Below are 18,019 nucleotides of genomic sequence, written 5' to 3' on the forward strand. Positions count from 1 at the left end.
GCTCACCTCAATTAGAAATGCTCCACAACAGCCAAGCTACTCTCGACTTTACTTCACTGCAAAGACTCGCTTAGACGGCTATATAACTCCTTAAATTTGTTCCACACCTCTATTCTTCCCTAAAAATGTCACTAAACCGGGAAACTTTACATACAAAAACCGCTCTGTTCGCCATTATGACGCCAATTTAAAACGCAAAATATGTATTGTTCTGACAAACAAAACAACCAATGAGAGCTTTTAACTCGCTCTCGTGCTCAGTCATTACAAGTACAGCTTTGATTGGGTGATGTTGCGTTCAGGTCCACCGGTGTTGTGTCGAAGTCTGTAACCGTGTCAATATGTGTTTACTCTTACCTGAACACCACCAAACCTTATCACTTATCACTAACCACAACCATAACCTCGTCCTAACCCTAACCGCAGAGGTGGTACATTGTAGTAGGAGTTGAACATTATTTGAGGAGTAAGGGAGTAACAGACTTAGACACAACACCGGCTCTCAGCCAATTGGTGCCTTCCTTACTGTAGACGTCATCGTGTTTACCCGGAAATGAGAGCCATTCCAGCTAGCGACCGATGCTATCGAAATCTCTAATATATCGTAATTTATGTTCTTTCCCCTTTAATTAAATGAGTAATTGCCGTGTGTCGTACCGTCAGTATGTACAGTGGACTCCTGCCGAAGGGTTTAACAGAAGAAGACCTCAGTCCAGATGACGAGGAGCAGACAGAGGGTGAAAACTGTGAGAGCTCTGCTGAAAAGCGGAGCTCTGTCGGGGGAAATACTGGCTGCATGGTGGAGGAACAATCCTCTCACACTGTCACTGATGCAGACTGTGAATCTGCGACATGCAGCCTGCCTGGTATATCCCAGGAAATGTGGCAAGTATGTTGTTTTACAGTCACACTGTGAGCTACATGATAGTTACTGCTGCTGCTGCTACTGCTGTTTACCATTTCTGTTGGACCCCAGCCCTGCATGAACCTGCACTATCAAAATGTCATTAATGACTGTGTGTGTGTATCATATCATGATACATGTACAGCATTAGGAGATCACAGGTTGTGGTAAATTCAATTTGTCTTGTGTATTCAAGAAATTCCAAGATCTGCGGAAGAAGAAAGAAGAGATGAAGCCAACAGAGGTCCCAAGAAGAAGAAGAAGAAGAAGAAAACACAAGAAAGGTGTCAGTGCTAATTCAGCAGGGTTCACCACAGGTGATCCTGATGCATGCTGTCTAGATCATTTTAGTTTGTGGATGATGACCTAAACATAAAACACTAAGTATAATAGCATTTGCAGTGTGAAATAAATCCTCCTGAGGGTTATTGTTTATATTTTAATTTCTCAAGATGACATTAGCAGAGCAGAGGTCATGGAACCCCTGTACAGTGGAAATTCAATGTTGGAAACTGTGTTTCATTGATATTGATTCACAAAGATTGTAGTACATGTGTCTGTATGTGCAAGATCAAGTGGACCAAAGTATTTTAATCAATCTTTTAGACAAATCAAAGATAAACAATACCCATTATTATCCACACTAAAACCTTAGGTCATCCTCTTCCTGCTACTACTACTTTGCACACATGTAATACTGAAATCTATGAACCTTTAACTGTGTCTCTCTTATGTCATTCAGCAGGACCAGACAGTGAGGAACCTGCAGAGACAAGGTACCAAAATGTTATAATATTTAATAAAATAAGTTACAGTTGCTTATTCAACAGAAAAGCCAACATTCAAATAACAGTGAGTCCAGCAGGACTTTAAAAACAGTGTTGGTACATATGTAATGAACATTAAAACCCATTTTCTCTGTCAGCAGAGAGCTTCAGGAGGAGCAGGAGAAGCCCTGGGATGGGCTTAAGCAGTATTTTGGTGTAAATGATCGATTTCATCCCCCCGCATGTTCCAAACCCCCTCCGAAGGTAACAAAGACTCCTGCCTACCTTCCAACTTCTCTGCTGAGATTTAATGCTGTGTCTGTCGTAGCTGTTAGTAACACCTTCACATCCCTTGTGTTCCGGTGCCACTGTATCCTCTCATTGTTTTATGTGATATGACACATGGATTAGAAGAATCCTTACTGTAACTCAGCCTGACACTGAGAAGAATATTAAGGATTATGCTCAGCTACATTTAGTGATAAGATTAGGGAGACTCTCCTTTCTTGTGTGGTTGAGATTAAAGTGAGATGTAGGTTTTTCCGCTGTACAAATCCTAATGAAAACCAAAATTTAGCTTGACAGAAGAAGAGAGGGTTAGAGCACCTGATACAGACTCTGTGATTGTAGCTAGAACATTTAGATTAACGGTTAGATAACAAATGGGCAGGTGCTTCTACTTCTGTGGAATCCACCATTGAGACAATTCAAACTAAACTTTCTTTCATTTGAATACATTCCTCCATTTAAAGATGAATGAATACTTTAAATGCAAAAGCATGCAAATTGCCTATGAAGCAAAATATTTGCAAGCTTGATGAACATTATATCTGACCCAGTGAATGGAAACTGTTCTCATTTCAATTTGAAATCCTTTTAATGATTATTTTGGAGTATTTTGTGCTTAATTTTTTTTTTTCTCAGAGCAGAATATAAAATTGAATTTTTGCTGATTTTAGCCTAATTCTGAATAGGGCAACTATGAAAGGATAGAGAAATGATTAACAAGCTGAATGAAACAGAACTTGTCAGATCGACATAATGAGGGGTCCTTCATCCCTCAAATGCAATTCCTTCTAATTAATATATCATATTTCTTTTAATTCTGCCAACTCTGGCACACAGTCACTTCAGGATAAAAAAAAGCTATCATAGCGCAGAGACATCATTACTTTATCTGCGAACAGCGTGTTCTTCAGTGACCTCAAAACACATTTCAAGTTCAATCAATGTCAGCACCAGTATATGAAGAATAATAAGCTAAATCAAGACAAAGCAACCAGAGTTATAAAAAAAAGTGTTAGGATGTACATTAGATCCTTTAGCAAATGTACTAATTCTGCATTTTTAAGCCTGATGGTATTGTCCTTATACTTTTGCAGCTCAGGTCCTCAAACAATACATCAGAGGAGACCCGTTCATAATTACAGCCTCTTTCCAGTCTTTTTTTTTTTTTAGCATCATGAAATTTTTGGAGGCTGAAGAAATCTAGTGCTGCGCTTCTTCAGATTGGCTCATCACAGCAGAACTGCCTTGCCATCAGTAACCGGGGGCCTCTCTCTCTGCACCCCCCCCTCTGCTTAGGCCTGTAATGGAAATGTGTAATTAAAGAGTCACATTTATGTTTGGTAATCTCCTGTAGCATTTCTAAGATTTCCCCACTAATATCCAATCAAAAAGGTTTTCATTTGTGAAGGGAAATCTACATATTTGTAGTAATGGCAATCATATTAAAAATAAGGCCCTGGGGACTTTTGAAGTTACTCTTTGATTTTTTTTTCTCTCTCTACCCTTATTTCCCAAAAAAAAAAAAGAGAAGCTGAATTTTTTTCCCCCCCTCTTCTGCAGTCCGGCCTAGAAAAGAGCATAGAGGGGGCCATAGCTGAAGGGGACATTGCAAAGGCGGAGGAGATGAGCGACAGACTCGCCACTCGAGAGGTACGTTGTGCTGATAAGAGATCTTTGGGGTGTTCCCGCTGTGACAAATCAGGCTAATGGATCCGTGGCCATTTCTGCTGCAAAGACATAGAGGAACAAAAACACACGCAGACACCCACCATTCAGTCCTGCAGCCCTTTTCCATTGAGTTAATGGAAAGCCCTCCCCTTAGTTTTGAAGTGCTGCAGTGTCTAAAGGACTTTTGGCTCTGCTTTTTAATGAAGAGTACATTGCTTTCAAGCCAACTGTTAAATCATTCTCCAGGTAAGAGTTTCATACCTTTGAAGTGTACATGTCCCTAAATGCAGTGCCTGAAGTTTTGTAACTAACCGCCTTGGCAGGCATCAAGGATCAAGTGGTTTGAAACTAATTTAGCATAAAATGTAGCCCACACACACATATAATTGTGTTAAAAAGACATACAGCTGCGGTGTTACTTCTCCACTGGCGGAATTGCCGTACTTTGAGCATCAAAGTTAAACTTCTTTGTTTCATGATGCATGTTGCTCACAGCATCCCATAAGCTTTTTCATTTTGTAATAGTGGCAACACAAACATGTAACATACTGCAGGGTCCTCGTTGGTCTTGGATTGCAATAGAGTTGCGAAGTGGGTGGGGCAGCTGTTTATGGAACTATATTTCTCCACTTTGAATTCTTATTAAAATTTTTCTTTTCATGTTATCCTGAATATTATCCAGCACATAACACTGGAGTCTCCTGGATAATGTCATGATCCTATAGGTTTGTGTTATGGCTACATGTTTTTTTCCCATCAGACAGGTCTGGAGAAGAAGCCGGCAGAGGTGTGCAGCAGACATATAGTGAATTCAAAACATTTAGTTTTTAGCAGTTAAATAAATATAGTAAATAGTAAATAAATAATTCATTATTTTGGGAAATACTCTTAATAACCCTCTTTCTGGCAGAGCTAGATTGTTATCACTCTAATGTCTACACACTAAATTTGAAGCTAAAGACGGCAGCTGGTTACCTTAGCTTAGCTTCCCTTAAAACAGCTTCACTGGCTCCTTAAAAAAGGTTAAATAATATCACTACCGGTTTGTCTGAAGCTCACTAATTAACATGTTATATCATGTTTGTTAATTCCATACAAAAACCAAAGTGTAAAACCAACATTTGATATAGTTATAGTTCTTTGGACGGAGCCAGGCTAGCTGTTTCCCTCTGTCTCTAGTCTTTATGCTAAGCTAAGCTAAATGGCTGCTGACTCTAGCTTCATATTTAGTGTACATACATGAGAGAAGTATTAATAATCTTCTCTAATTCTCTTCTTTAAAGTGAATAAGCGTATTTATTGAACATGTTAAACTATTACTTTAAAGCTGCAGGTTGTATTATCATTTCTCAATACCATAATCTTTAGCAGCTCACTGAATGGTGCACATAATAGAATTTTAAGCCCTGTGATTGGATGTTTCTTAGCAAAATGCACGTTGGGAGTCGTAGTTAACTTCTCATCTAATATTTTTTTCCATGTTAACAGACCACAGCACCATGATGTGTGTCAAAGAACCATATATTTTCTAAAACAGTTTCCCTTGTACTCATGATTCAACTGTAAGAGTTTTATGCTCATCTAATCCCTAAAAAGTGCTCCAACTATGAGTCATGCAATTTACAGTCATTGTAACATTGTTTATGGGAAAACTGAATGGAAATTTTACCTATGCAACCACTTTGCAACTGAGGTGTATCAGAAATAACAGGAAAAAAACATGTGATAATTGGAAATTCACACTTGGGTGCCACCCAAAAAGATGATGTTCACCAAAACTGACACCACAGAAACAGCAGCAAAGAATGTGATTTTAGTCTGGCTTTTTGAAAGTAAATAAATAAATAAATAATAAACTTGTAGTGCTAAGATTAGCTTAATTATCAACAATTAGTTGATTAATCAATTAGTCGCTCAACAGAAAATGAATTAATTCATGGGTAACTAATTTGCTAATTAAATAATTGTTTTTTTTACATTTTCATTGACCAAAATGCTTTTATTGTATCTCTTGTTCCAGCATCTTAAATGTGGATATTTTCTGGTTTCTTTAATCCTCTGTGATTGTAAACGTGATATCTTTGAGTTGTGGACTGTTGGTCAGGACAAAACAACACATTTTAGGTTGCAACGTGGGCTTTGAGAAACACTCATTGGCATTTTTCACAATTTTCTGACATTTCAAAGACCAGATGACTAATCAATATATGGAATAATCATTAGTTGCAGCCCTAAGTCTCAGCAAAGCTTTTCCTGGGAAACGTGGGATCCAGAAACAAGTATCTGTGCTTAAAACTGGAAGAAAAAAAAAATCAGTTGTACTATTCATTGAATTGGCATTACATAAATGGCCTTGGTATCTCCAATGTGTAATAGACATTAGTGTGCAGCATCAGAGCCCTTCATATGCTCATCTTAACTACGCGCAGAGTGGTCAAATATGAGGGAGTTAAATGAAAGCCGCTGTGAGTGGCACCTGCGCTGTACTTTCAGAAAGCCTCTTAGAGCACCGTTGGATTGGTTTTAGCCTGAGCCGAGGTTCTCGCCTCTCTGGCACCTGCCTCACGTCTTGCCAGAACCGTGATGGGACGTGACAGCAATCTGGCATCCAGCGCTCATCATTGTTTAGCAGTGATAACTTCATTTTTATGAGAGTAGTGAATTGACCATTTTGAAATCCACCGAAATCCTAGATGACGTAAAGTTCTGTAGCGTTCATTTTTGAAGACGAAGAAAGGAAGTCGTGATTATATGGTGAGCACGGAGAGAAGTGCTAAAACTCTGACAGATTCTGATTCAGATAGAAAGGATTATGGTATATTTTAAACGATTGCAGCCTGTAATGCAGATGGCATTAAGACCAACGTGTTTGTTTACAGCCCTCCTGTTTCACTTTTGACAGGAGCACTGTGACAAACATTTAGAGGATCAATAATCCCCGCTGTGGCCAGAATCAATTTCAAGGTTATAATTGAGTGGCTCATTTGGTATGGAATGGCTTAGATGTTTAATTTGTTTATGGTCATAACACCAAGACATGATTGTGGCAAGCTTTTCACCGAGAGAATAGGAACAGGTTTTCTTCTCAAAAAATGCAAAAGCATTGCGACAGCTGTGAAGAACTAAAGAGGCCTGTTTGTCCCTCTAGGCATTGTTTTGTAAAGAAAACGCTGGTACATGTTGGATGACAATATTTCTGTGTATTTTCATCCTCAATCTAACGGTTTCCCACTTATCTCCTCAAAGCAAAGGGAGGGAAGATAGAAAGCTTGCTGTCAGTATCCTCCTTTTTATAAGACGAAAATGTTTGTTTTGAGCTCCCACAAATCAATTAATGATTTCCATTTGCTCCACTTTCTTCTTTTTAATCTGAACATTAAAACAATTTGGTAAAAACCTGTTTTGAAGGCTCCTTACAATTTCGGAGATATGTGCTCTTTCATCTGTCAAACTTCTGAGACGCGCTGCTCGGATATTGCAGGTTGAGGTTTTTTATTCTCGTTACACTTTAAAAAAAATATTTCCCAAGGCTGTAAGTCTTTGTTTTAGATGAATTCATGAAGACATGCTTAGTTTTTAAGTGAAAGTATTAACGCCCCCGAAGATGGAGCAAAGAAATCACATCCCCTTTTAGGTAACAAAATATTATTAATGTCTACATTGCTTAAACAAAGCTCCCTAATGTATTCCTTTAAACTGTGAAGATAACGTACTTCCTTTTCTTAAAAAGATGTCTGTTGATCCTCCTCAGCATGTTTAGATTGCTTTTCACAAGCCTTAGAAGACACTAAATAATGTGAAAAGCTTCTTGCCTCTAAAGTATTCCTAGTAGTTCAGTAGATTAAGGTGCAAGTCCTCCAATTAAGAAGACTGGGTCTCCATCCTTTGATTACTGCACATCATTTGAAACTGCTGAAAGTTGCATGTAGGCTAATTAATTCTGTAATTAGCATAACACTGAGTGACTGACACATACAGTATGAACGGCCCTAAGCGTTGTCAGGAGACATGATAGCATCCAGCAGCTCATATTTGACAGATTGATTTAGCAGCTGTTCCTGCTAAGTAACCCGGTGCAGAAAGTTGATAACGCATCAGACCTATAAAGCTCTGTGGAGCTTCCTGTGTCATCTAAAGACTAGTTTGACCACTAACTACACATAACACACTTATATTCACAATTACAACAAATGACAGATTCAATGCAACATGGGACCTTGACATGCAAAAAACACAAGCTTACAATGTAACAAATCAGATTTACTATACATGTATATGATATATATTATGAAGCATATATCAAATTGAAGCGTGACACAGGATAAAAACACTAAAGGTTGATGTAATTTGTTTCCATAATGGTCCTGACCATACAGACTTTAATTATAGCTCATACAATATTACTTATTATACAATCAGATCAATAAAATACTAAGAAATGTTTAAATAAATAAGTGAAACATTTTCTTTTTTCAATTCCCTTAATTGAAAACCTTCTATACCTGCCTTTAAATACTGTAATAGATTCTGAGTATCTTACATTATCTGGTAAGCTGTTCCATTTTTTTTTATCCCAACGCTATGAAAGGATGTAGATCCAAATGAGCCATATCTATGAATTGTGACTGCTTAGGATTATACATGTACAGGTTGTCTAAACACCTGTAAATATCTTGGTTCCTGGCCATTTAGGCTTTTTACACATGGGACTTACTGCTACATACTGAAGCCCTAACTATAGTGATCTAAAATATACATTATAGAACATTGAATGCATAACTCATTGTCCATGTTGAACCTTATTCTATCATTCAGCTCAACAAGGCTTCCAAATCAGTACTGCATTAACAATACAAATGTAGCACTAAACATAAAGTGATCATTTGTTTGTCATTTTTACACTATACCCTAAATATCAGCTCAGAAAGGCAATACCTGCTTTGTCGACTTTACACTTAGCTACATTACAATACTTTCTTTGTCACACTAATCCACCCTCTCGTTATAGTATTTCATTCAACTTCATCCTTACAACAAATAATTACCCCCTTGCTCTTTTTTTCTTTTAATAAAACAGAGCAACTGAGGTCTTTTGAAACAGCGAGGAGCTGTACTTTATATACAGTAAGTGAGCATATTTCACCACAAAAGACCGTCACACCATGTTAGAGCTTACAGTTCCCCCATATTACTCATCATAGCTATTAGAACGGCATTACCACTTCAAAACAGAAACTATCTTCTCTTTGTCACAATAGGGGGTGTCAAGTCAATTTTATGACTACCAGGAGCTGAGGAATATGAAAAATAAAAAGTATGTTACATGGCTGCTGGCCTCTCTTGAACCAGAATGAAAGAAATGGGACTGCAAATGACACCACACACAAAGAACCTACCTCATAGTGCAATATTTTTCTTATTAGTCTAGTTCATACAATATTTTGAGGCACTATGAAAGATCAGAATATCACAGACTCACTTGATTCTTTGATTCTTGATCTAGCCCAGGAGTTCCAGCACTGTTATAATTAAGACTGTTCACATCTTCTCCTTGCACTTTTGAACTCCATCATTACAGTAACATCCCGCAGTCCTCTGAGATTGCATAGATGCTGACCCTGAAAACTGATTACAAGTTTGTAACAAGGCTAGATGAATAACCCGTTAGCCCATAGCAACCACCGTGACCTATAATGTCTCTGGAGACCAATGTTGCTTTCTCCCCACTGTATATGCTACAATCTCTGTCTTGTCAAACCTCTTAAAATATGCCCTTAAAATATATATTTAAAAAAAATCTACAGTAGATACGTGATATGGTCTCTAAAAATAATCAAAGTTCAATTACATGCAGCTTTACAAAACCAAGATTCAGGTAATCGAAAGTCTTGTATTCAAGTGTAATGATTGTTCACCATGGTGGTAAAGGAACACACCTGAAGGCAATAATGTTAACATACGCTGCTCCTCTTCTGTCTATTACAGTGATTACATATTAGATTCAGGTGCTCAAGTCCAGAAATGACTGTTCATCATCCCGAGCTTCACACAAATGTCTAATAGGATAAAAATGATGAAGTGATGACATTTTATATCCAAAAAGTCAAAAGCCAACTTCACTATGACATCATGATATTCTGCAAAAAACACTTTTCTGACTATTATGCATCAACGTAACTCAGGAACAGAAAGGGAGGTTTTGACCATATTAAACATTTGGTCAGATACTGAATTGGTGACACTGACCTTGGTATCACTGATCTTCTGAGCTGCCTCGTTGAAGACCTTTGAATTTGTAGCCTCTTAGCAGCAACATTAATATTTGAATTGTCTACTGTCATGACTACACTTTAAATTCCTTAAAAGCCTTCACTACAAATATTCTGAGTCTAAACAAACATGGATATAAAGTACAACTTGACTGGTTGGCAGGCAGAGGTTTATTTCTAGTATTTCTCTGATGTCTGATTTCAATGAAGGATGTCTCATGATTGGTTTTATAAATGGAATCATATCCTGCTGATGCTGAATAGTGCATACAGCTACTTGTCTTTTAATGCCTATTGTGTTGTGATTCTTAATTGATTGCTCTTGGTGGCAGAGGACAATTTGTGTCACACTTAACTGGACTGTGCCTGCTTTTTAAAGTCCCATTGGACCAGTGGCTAGCAGGCAGCTCTCTGGATGGCCTTTGGGTGGTGGGTCTTTCTTTAGTCATTCTTCAAAGTATTGAATATGATTAACCTGATCAGTCTAAATAGTTGAATAAGTGCTCCCTTCTCATATTTAGATCACTCCATATACAGTTATTAACCATATGAATATGTATTAGCTGGAGCCATTTATGGTTTGTGTAGCTTTTGAACATGGGGATGGGTATAATATTCCCTCATTATGTTCCAGCTCAGATTTCAGTGGAAGCAGCAGCTGAAAGGAAAAAAAAAAAAAAAAAAGCCCCACTGTCCTTGAAATCTACCCTTCGGAAAGCCCTCGCTTAAATGCTGTGAAACGAAGGTGGCGTGGCATTTTGTCGGAGGAGACATGGTGGCTTAGTCGAAACAAAGAGCTGAACTAAGAGTGTTTCATGATATTTATGTCATTTAACACCTTTTTTTTTTTCTTCTCGCCACCTTCTCCCTGCCATGCCCGTGTTTGTAATCAAAAAATTAATGAGCGGCGCTTTTGTGGAAAAGTGGAGCCTTATCAGATTTTGACTCTCCCCGCCCTGCATCAGAGCACGACGGCTGACTCCGTCTCCCCTGCGAGGCCCCCCCACCCCCAGGCCACCACGCAAAGAGTTCAGGGAAACTCTCTTCTTTGTTCATTTTTCCTTCAGCGTAAGCAATTTATCACTGAATGAACTTTTATTGTATCTCTGGATGACTCACATTAAATTTTCGCCCATTAATTTTGAAATGGATTTTGAAATGGGTACTAAGCTTTTATCAAATGCCTGGGAATCTCATTTGGGATTATTGTATTTCATTAATTACTTGATAGACAAAGCATACTTTTCAATGTAGATTTGTGTGCTGTTTAATTAATTAGCATGTTTTCTCTTTTAATTAAAGGCATTTTTTAAAAATTAAAGCCCACAGCAAAACACATATATAATTTGTTTGTAATTAGGCCTTAATTGGTGGTAGTGGAAGCTTAGCACCCTCGGTTTCTTTTTTCATGATTGCCATTTTATTGCCAGTCACTCATTAATTAAACTGTTTTTTCTAATTAGCTTATAAAACTGTTGATGTCATATTATTGTAAGTGTGGGTTCAAAGCTGGCTAATAAGCCTACCCTACTCAGAAGAGGCAAGATAATGGAATGTGCACAAAGCAAGCGAACTTTCAGAGATTTTTTTTTGTCTACTCCCTAAAGATGACATGTCATGTGTATCTAGCATCAGATTACTAGAAGAGAAATGGAGACATTGCTGTACTACTGTGCCCTCCCTGGAGTGGCTCTCTTTTTTGCTTGCCATGTAATTCTGTTTGTCAAAGTGGTGGCGAGATTAGGAAAAGCTCTTGTAAGGCTGCCCCGTCAAAGACTGATAAACTTTCCAGGGAACAGTGTGAGAACGTAGAAGCGTGGAAGTGCACGTTGTACATTTGGACTTATTATTGTAATAGAAATGATGACATAATGTACTTATGTACTGTTTATGCTTTTGCGTTACATATTGTTTAATGGTGATTTTGGCTGAATTTAGTATTGAAACTATCATCTGAGATCTAAATGACAAAGTCCCAAACAGAGCTGTTAAGATTAGTCTGCTCATCAATCGTTCATCCTGTGGTGGAATGAAAGTAAAACAGATCAACAGAAAATGAATCAGTTGCTGTTTTCATAACTGATTAATCATTTAAATCCTTTTTTAATGCTAAAATGTCACGGTTTTGCTCTTCATATGTGAGGTCATGCTGTTCTCCTTGTCTTAAATGAAAGTCAACTAGACAAGATCAATCAATAATCAAAAATAATCATTAGTTCTATCACTTTATAAAAGAGTCAACTGGCTCCATCTGAACAGTAGAAAAGAAGCTGCTTGCATCAGGATGACATATAACAGTCACTGGGACCATTTACTTTCCTTTTCATACTAAGTATATATTTCTAATAATACTTGAGTAACACATTTAAGTATTAAGTATTTTGGGTGGCGTTGCTACTTTTACTAAAATAAAGGATCTGGATACTTCCTCCATGATTGAAATTAAGTGAATATTAGTCAATAACTATAGTGAAGAACAGTTAACATAGGAGTTTATGACCTTTGAGGTGTGTATGTTCACACCAGGTGATCATTATCACATCTATTGTCATATGTCTGTGTGTCTATTACTTCACTTTTTAAGATTTCAGGATGGATTAGTTGAATGAAACGTTGCATCCCGTCTTTTTTAAGGCGATACGGGTGGTATTGATTCATCTCCTGATCTTTTGACCCCCCCTCAGCCCCCCCTTCTCCCAGTGTTGCTGCAACACTGAGGCTCCGCGGCCAGAAACACATTTTTCTCCCTCCTCCGCCTCAGTCTGAAGAAATTATGCTGAAATAACACGCGAGCTGGCTAATCTGATATTCATTCCTTTCTTATATAGCCCTGCTTTCCAAAGTTGACTAAGGCCACATTATTTAGGCATTAAGGTAGTGTGATAAGGGAATTAGGCTGGTCATTAATCGTTTACACGTCAAATGCAGCAGAGCAGCTCGGGGAGGTGATTTAGCGAGGCAAAGCCATATAGCCCTTGTTAATCCACCTCTCACACGTTTTAATTGGAAGAGGCTTCCTGGATAGGAAATTTATGAATGGGTTTAAGGCCATTTCTTCCTTAAAGCCATCATTTATTTCATATTGTTAATAGGAGCTTTAACACTTTATCCACACAGAGATGCATTTTTCTCATCTTCCATTCAGCCATTGTCTTTCTGCACTTGCTGTTTAATTGCCACAGTTTTTTTTTTTTGTCGACCCTGCACTGCTCATAAAGACTCTCTAATGCTTCTTTTATTCATCAAACACCTGAGAAATGATGCAACAGAAAAGACAGAGTGTGAAACTGTTATTAAGATAGACTTGGTTTGCCTTGTGTCATTCTCAGCAGCTATGTTGTGTTTTCATTTTTTGTTTTTTTTTCTTCCCCCAAATAGTATTGAGGCCCCATGTTTGGGTCTCCACTCGAATCTCCATGACGACCCAAACATGAATGAACAGAAAACGGTACTATTGACTTAACCCTCCTAGTGGCCTTAAGCTGCTGCTGCTGCAGTGCCAGCATTGTGCACCATGAATTTTTTTTGCCTTCAAATCTTCCAAAGGTCAGAGTATTAATCCTCTGAATAAACCTTATTTTTAACAGGGCTGTGCACAGGCCACACAAGAGAGAGAGAGAGAAAGCAGGCACAGAGACATGGCTGTGATGGACACTTAATTGTACGTTAATATGTGGTGTAGTGGGAAGAATTGCCTTTTAGGAGCCACATAAACAAAGAATGCAGGAGGGTTTCCTGCCTTTATTCCAGCTTTGTACTCTCATTCTTATTTTTCACCAGCCTCTGATGTGAAAGGATTTGGCACTAAGACGCACGCAAGGGGGTGTGTATGTGTGTGTGTGTGTGTGTGTGTGTGTGAGGGGGTTGGGTGGGGGTGGGGGGGGATCCTGAAAAGTGGATCAAAAAAGTAAATGAAAAATAATGTCATATTACTGAAAATATGAGAGGCTAATTTGTGCCGACTTTTTGCTAATTTTGTTCTCGCCACAGAAAGAGGAGCCGTCACCTGCTCGGCGCCACAGCGCTGACAGTGCCAGTGATCCATGAAATAAGCTGCCGCTGGCTTTGTTCAGATAAGAATGAACAAATCTGCACAATGTACTGCTCTCGGAATCTCATTTTCATACTTGCATGCAGGCTAAAAGAAATAAGCTGTTTGCAGGCTTGATTAATCAGACATTTGAGGGGTTTTTTTTTTTGTCTCTTTGATCTGTTCTGTCTCCTAGGTAACTTGGTTGACATTAATGTTGAGCCCCAGTAAAGACAATCAGGGATTGTAGACTAAACTGATAAATAAAAAAAAAATGAAGACCTTCAATGCTTTAAATGTAGTAAAGGCTATGTTCTGAATTTAAAAGAGGTGAAAATGAGGGGCATGGAAGTGGGTTTTAATTTTGGTTTGGGGAATGTTTGGAGAAGGTGTGTTTTTGAGACCTTTTGCATTTCAAAATGCCCCCACAGAAGAGCAGGTTAATGTGGGTAATCCTCTTGTTGGAAAAAAAAAGAGGGAAAAATCTCTGACTGTAAATCTCCAAATGAACCCATTTAGCATCATGCAGTTTCATTCCATTTGCTCCCTGAATGAGGCGTCTGAGCCAAACGACTTTATTTCCCCGCAAACACAGAGCTGCTCTCGGATTTGTCAACAATTTAATAAACGTCTGCTTCATAATCTCGGCGCGCATCGGAGCCACTCGGAAGCATTTAGTACCTACACCACTCCATCAAGTAGCAGGGGAAACCCTGGCGTGACGTTATCTGCTGGCAGATCTACCGCAAACGTAAAAGCAATCACCAGCTCAAACTCTCTTTAAGACTAGAAGACATTATTTTGGGAGGGGGGGGGGGGTAATTTAAAACCCTATAAAAATGGCAAAGAACTGGAGAACTGTCATAGCATGTACGCTCCAGGTTATGCAGACGCTTTCACAAATCTTCCAGTGACTGTATAGATGAATGCCTTGAGGGCCCAGCCGGAGCCCAGCACTTGCAGCCAGCCGAAGCCCTTATCTTAAATCCAAGCAAAGTACCATTAATCTTTTTGAAAGACCTTTATGGCTTTTAATGTATCCCAAATTAGAACATTTTACACCCTTGGTTCCTGAAATATGGTGATAAAAAGCCTTTAGAGTTTAATTTTTCCTGCCTGCTCGCTCTGACCTGCTTAATCCCAGCATGCATTAGGAGATATTTTAGTTTCAGTCTTTCTAATAAAGTTTATCCCACTTAATTATAATTGAAACATTTTTTTTTTTTCTCCTAGCAGGTCTTTTTTTTTTTTTTTTTTTTTTTTCAAGTGGCGCAGTGGTGGCACATTTCTTCATTACCTTAAGACTTCTTCCCCTCTGATTGTACTCTGAATATTACAGAGAATTACCCCAAAGGTTCGGTGAAATTGTTCCAAGTTGTTTATCAAAGTTCCCCTTTGCTTGAATAATAAACCTATCTCAGGAGTGACAGAGGAGGCAGGATTTTTCCCTTTGTTTCCTGTGCTTCTGTGTGACTGGGGTTATTGGGATTATTCTGCTTCACAATACACACATGTCTTCCCTGGGATTTGAATGTTTGCCTCTTGCAGTCACGGTCATTCTCTTCACTTGTGATTTCAGGGACTGCCTGCAGTATTCCAAAACAGAAAAGTCTCTTTTACACTCGTGATGAGTGAAAAATGCCATTGCAACGTTTTTTTGTTTTTTTTTTGTTGTCGTTTTTTTTTTTTTTTTTGTCAGAGATGGGAAGAAAAATGGTAAAATGCTGAACGTTATTTCATTTGCACATTAAACAAGAAAAAAAAAGAAGCAATCAAATGAAACAATGTGCAGAGGAGACTATAAGCCAGGAGCCTCAAAATATGACTTCCTCTTAAAACACCTCAAACAAAAGGCAAAATAGATTAGAATAATTTGAATAAAACAACACTCCTGTAATGTATGGAGCTATGGGGCAATTCACCACTAACCCCCTCCCCACAACCCCCCACACCCCTCACGCCACCCTACACACACACACAAAAATGCTTGCACACACAATTATATACTCACATGCACACTCTCTCACATTTTGATGATACGTATGAAGCTAATATTCTAATGTATCTGGTTTCTGGTCTAGAGATACTTCCAATACGTCATGTGTTGCAGATTATTTCTCTAAAGCTACAATTTACAAGTTATTGTTTATAATCTGCAACATCCACTCAGACAGTTGTTTTTTTTTTTTGAGAAAACCACAAGAGGCACCTAACGAAGGTTGCAATGAAATGATTCATCTGCCAGTTAATTTCCCCATTAATCGTTCAATCTCGAAAATGTCCAATGTGACATGTTCAAATAGCTTAATATGACCGACCAACTGTACAAAATCCAAATATACTCAAATGACTATCATAGAAGAGTAAGAATAGAATAGAATAGAATAAAACTTTATTGTCCATGATGATGGAAATTCTATTTTTCAGAGGCTGGAATCTGTACGTTTGTGCTACTTTTCCTCATGATATTACTCATTCCTTATAAGCCATTCATCGATTGTCAAAACACATTTTCGGTCCATCAACCGAAAATGTCAATTAATCAACTTATGGTTTCAGCTTCAACGTCCTTATTTAGACACAGTACACCTCATTTTTACCACGCCATCACCTGTACATCCAAATATATTCATATCATAACCACCTAGTGTCTAAAGAAGAAGAATAGTTTTTAACTGCAGATGTAGAGAAAATAAACTTCTTAATGATGTATTTTATATCATTAAATGTTCAGTACACATGTAACATTTCCTGATATTAGTCTTATAAACACCTGTTATAGACCTGCTCAGTTTTATTGATATTTTCACACTGTAGTGCTGCATTATATTCATATATGTAATGTATCTTTGCTGTTGGAAAAAAATGACTGTTTATAACCAATGTCCGTGTTTTCTACTTTTACTTTCTCGGATATATGTATGCTATATATTACTACTCCTAATGTCTTGTAAAAGTGACTAAATGTTGAGATAATTCAGTCTTTATGTGCTGCAGCACAGGCAGCAGACACGCTGATGAGAAACCACCCTGACACATCACAGTCAGAAAGCTCTTCTTGCCACAGACTGATTTCCATTCTCTAATGGGCCCTATCCTCTGTCTGCCTCCTAAATAGCTGGCTGTGAAAATCGCTCAAGCCGCTGATTGCCGAGACTTTGTGCAACGCAAACAGGAAGAGGAAGCTTTGAGGGCAGCGCAGAAAAGGAAGAGGCAAATACCCTGGGGGTACGTCATCTCTCTCTCTCTCTCCCTCTCTCTCTCTCTCTCTCTCTCTCTCTCTCTCTCTCTCTCTCTCTCTCTCTCTCTCTCTCTCTCTCTCTCTCTCTCTCTCTCTCTCTCTCTCTCTCTCTCTCTCTCTCTCTCTCTCTCTCTCTCTCTCTGTCCTCCTGCTTACGTTTTCCATCAAACCTGCCACGTGGGACACACAGCCCAGTTAAGACCGAGCTGCTGAAGCTGGAGTTTGAATCATTACTCACACAGAGACTGAAATTGACAGTTTGAGTGTCTTCGTAATGGGTTTAATAATTGAATGTGTCCCTGTGTTGCAGGTTTGAGGCGAAAAAACGATGGGAAACCAAAAGCAACATGGGCTTCATGTGACAAAAAGAGGAAAAGAAGAGAGAGTCTGATTTTTTTTTTTTTTTTTTTGAAGTTAATTCAATAAAACTTGTGTTTTTTTAATGGTGGACTGATCCTGTTTAAAGACTTCACACCAGCTGAGTGTTTTGGGGTGGGGTGGGGTGGGGGGGGGGGGAGTCATACAGTTGGCTGAGGAAAAAACCCCATGCTGAGAGCACGAGAGAGAGAGAAAAAAAAATGATGGAGCATTCAAATTAATTCCTAAGGCGCCCATTGGAGTCTGCATTGTGTTATTTTTCATTACATTTCAGTGATTTGAGCATTCTGGCCTTTTTTTCCCCCTTCAAATTAAATCTGGTGTACATTACTGGATGATGCGTTTATTTATTGCTGTAAAGTGGGTTAATCATGAAGGCGCTCCTTTCTTCTTGTGAGGAAGAGAAAGGAAAGATTAGGCCCCTAATGCAATGTACAGGATAATGTGCGATAGGATTTGTGGGTAGAAAATGAA

The 18,019-nt window shown here is 38.4% G+C and overlaps 1 protein-coding gene across 5 annotated transcripts; it reads left to right on the forward strand.

Moving 5' to 3' along the window:
- Positions 1 to 564: 564 nt before the first annotated feature.
- fam204a (family with sequence similarity 204 member A) lies at positions 565 to 17,535 on the forward strand. Of its 5 annotated transcripts, none has more exons than XM_053333045.1 (7): positions 565 to 889; positions 1,101 to 1,221; positions 1,647 to 1,680; positions 1,833 to 1,935; positions 3,520 to 3,609; positions 17,045 to 17,154; positions 17,478 to 17,535. In XM_053333045.1, exons 1-7 carry the CDS (start codon positions 665 to 667, stop codon positions 17,527 to 17,529), a joined length of 735 nt encoding a protein of 244 aa, XP_053189020.1. In that variant the 5' UTR covers positions 565 to 664; the 3' UTR covers positions 17,530 to 17,535. The 5 variants fall into 5 exon arrangements, with proteins under 5 accessions (XP_053189020.1, XP_053189021.1, XP_053189022.1 ...); XM_053333046.1 differs by having other exon boundaries at positions 1,101 to 1,188; positions 1,830 to 1,935; XM_053333047.1 differs by having other exon boundaries at positions 1,101 to 1,188.
- The last annotated feature ends 484 nt before the right edge of the window (positions 17,536 to 18,019 follow it).

Source organism: Scomber japonicus, chromosome 14, assembly GCF_027409825.1.
Source record: "Scomber japonicus isolate fScoJap1 chromosome 14, fScoJap1.pri, whole genome shotgun sequence".
Classification (NCBI taxonomy): Eukaryota; Metazoa; Chordata; class Actinopteri; order Scombriformes; family Scombridae; genus Scomber; species Scomber japonicus.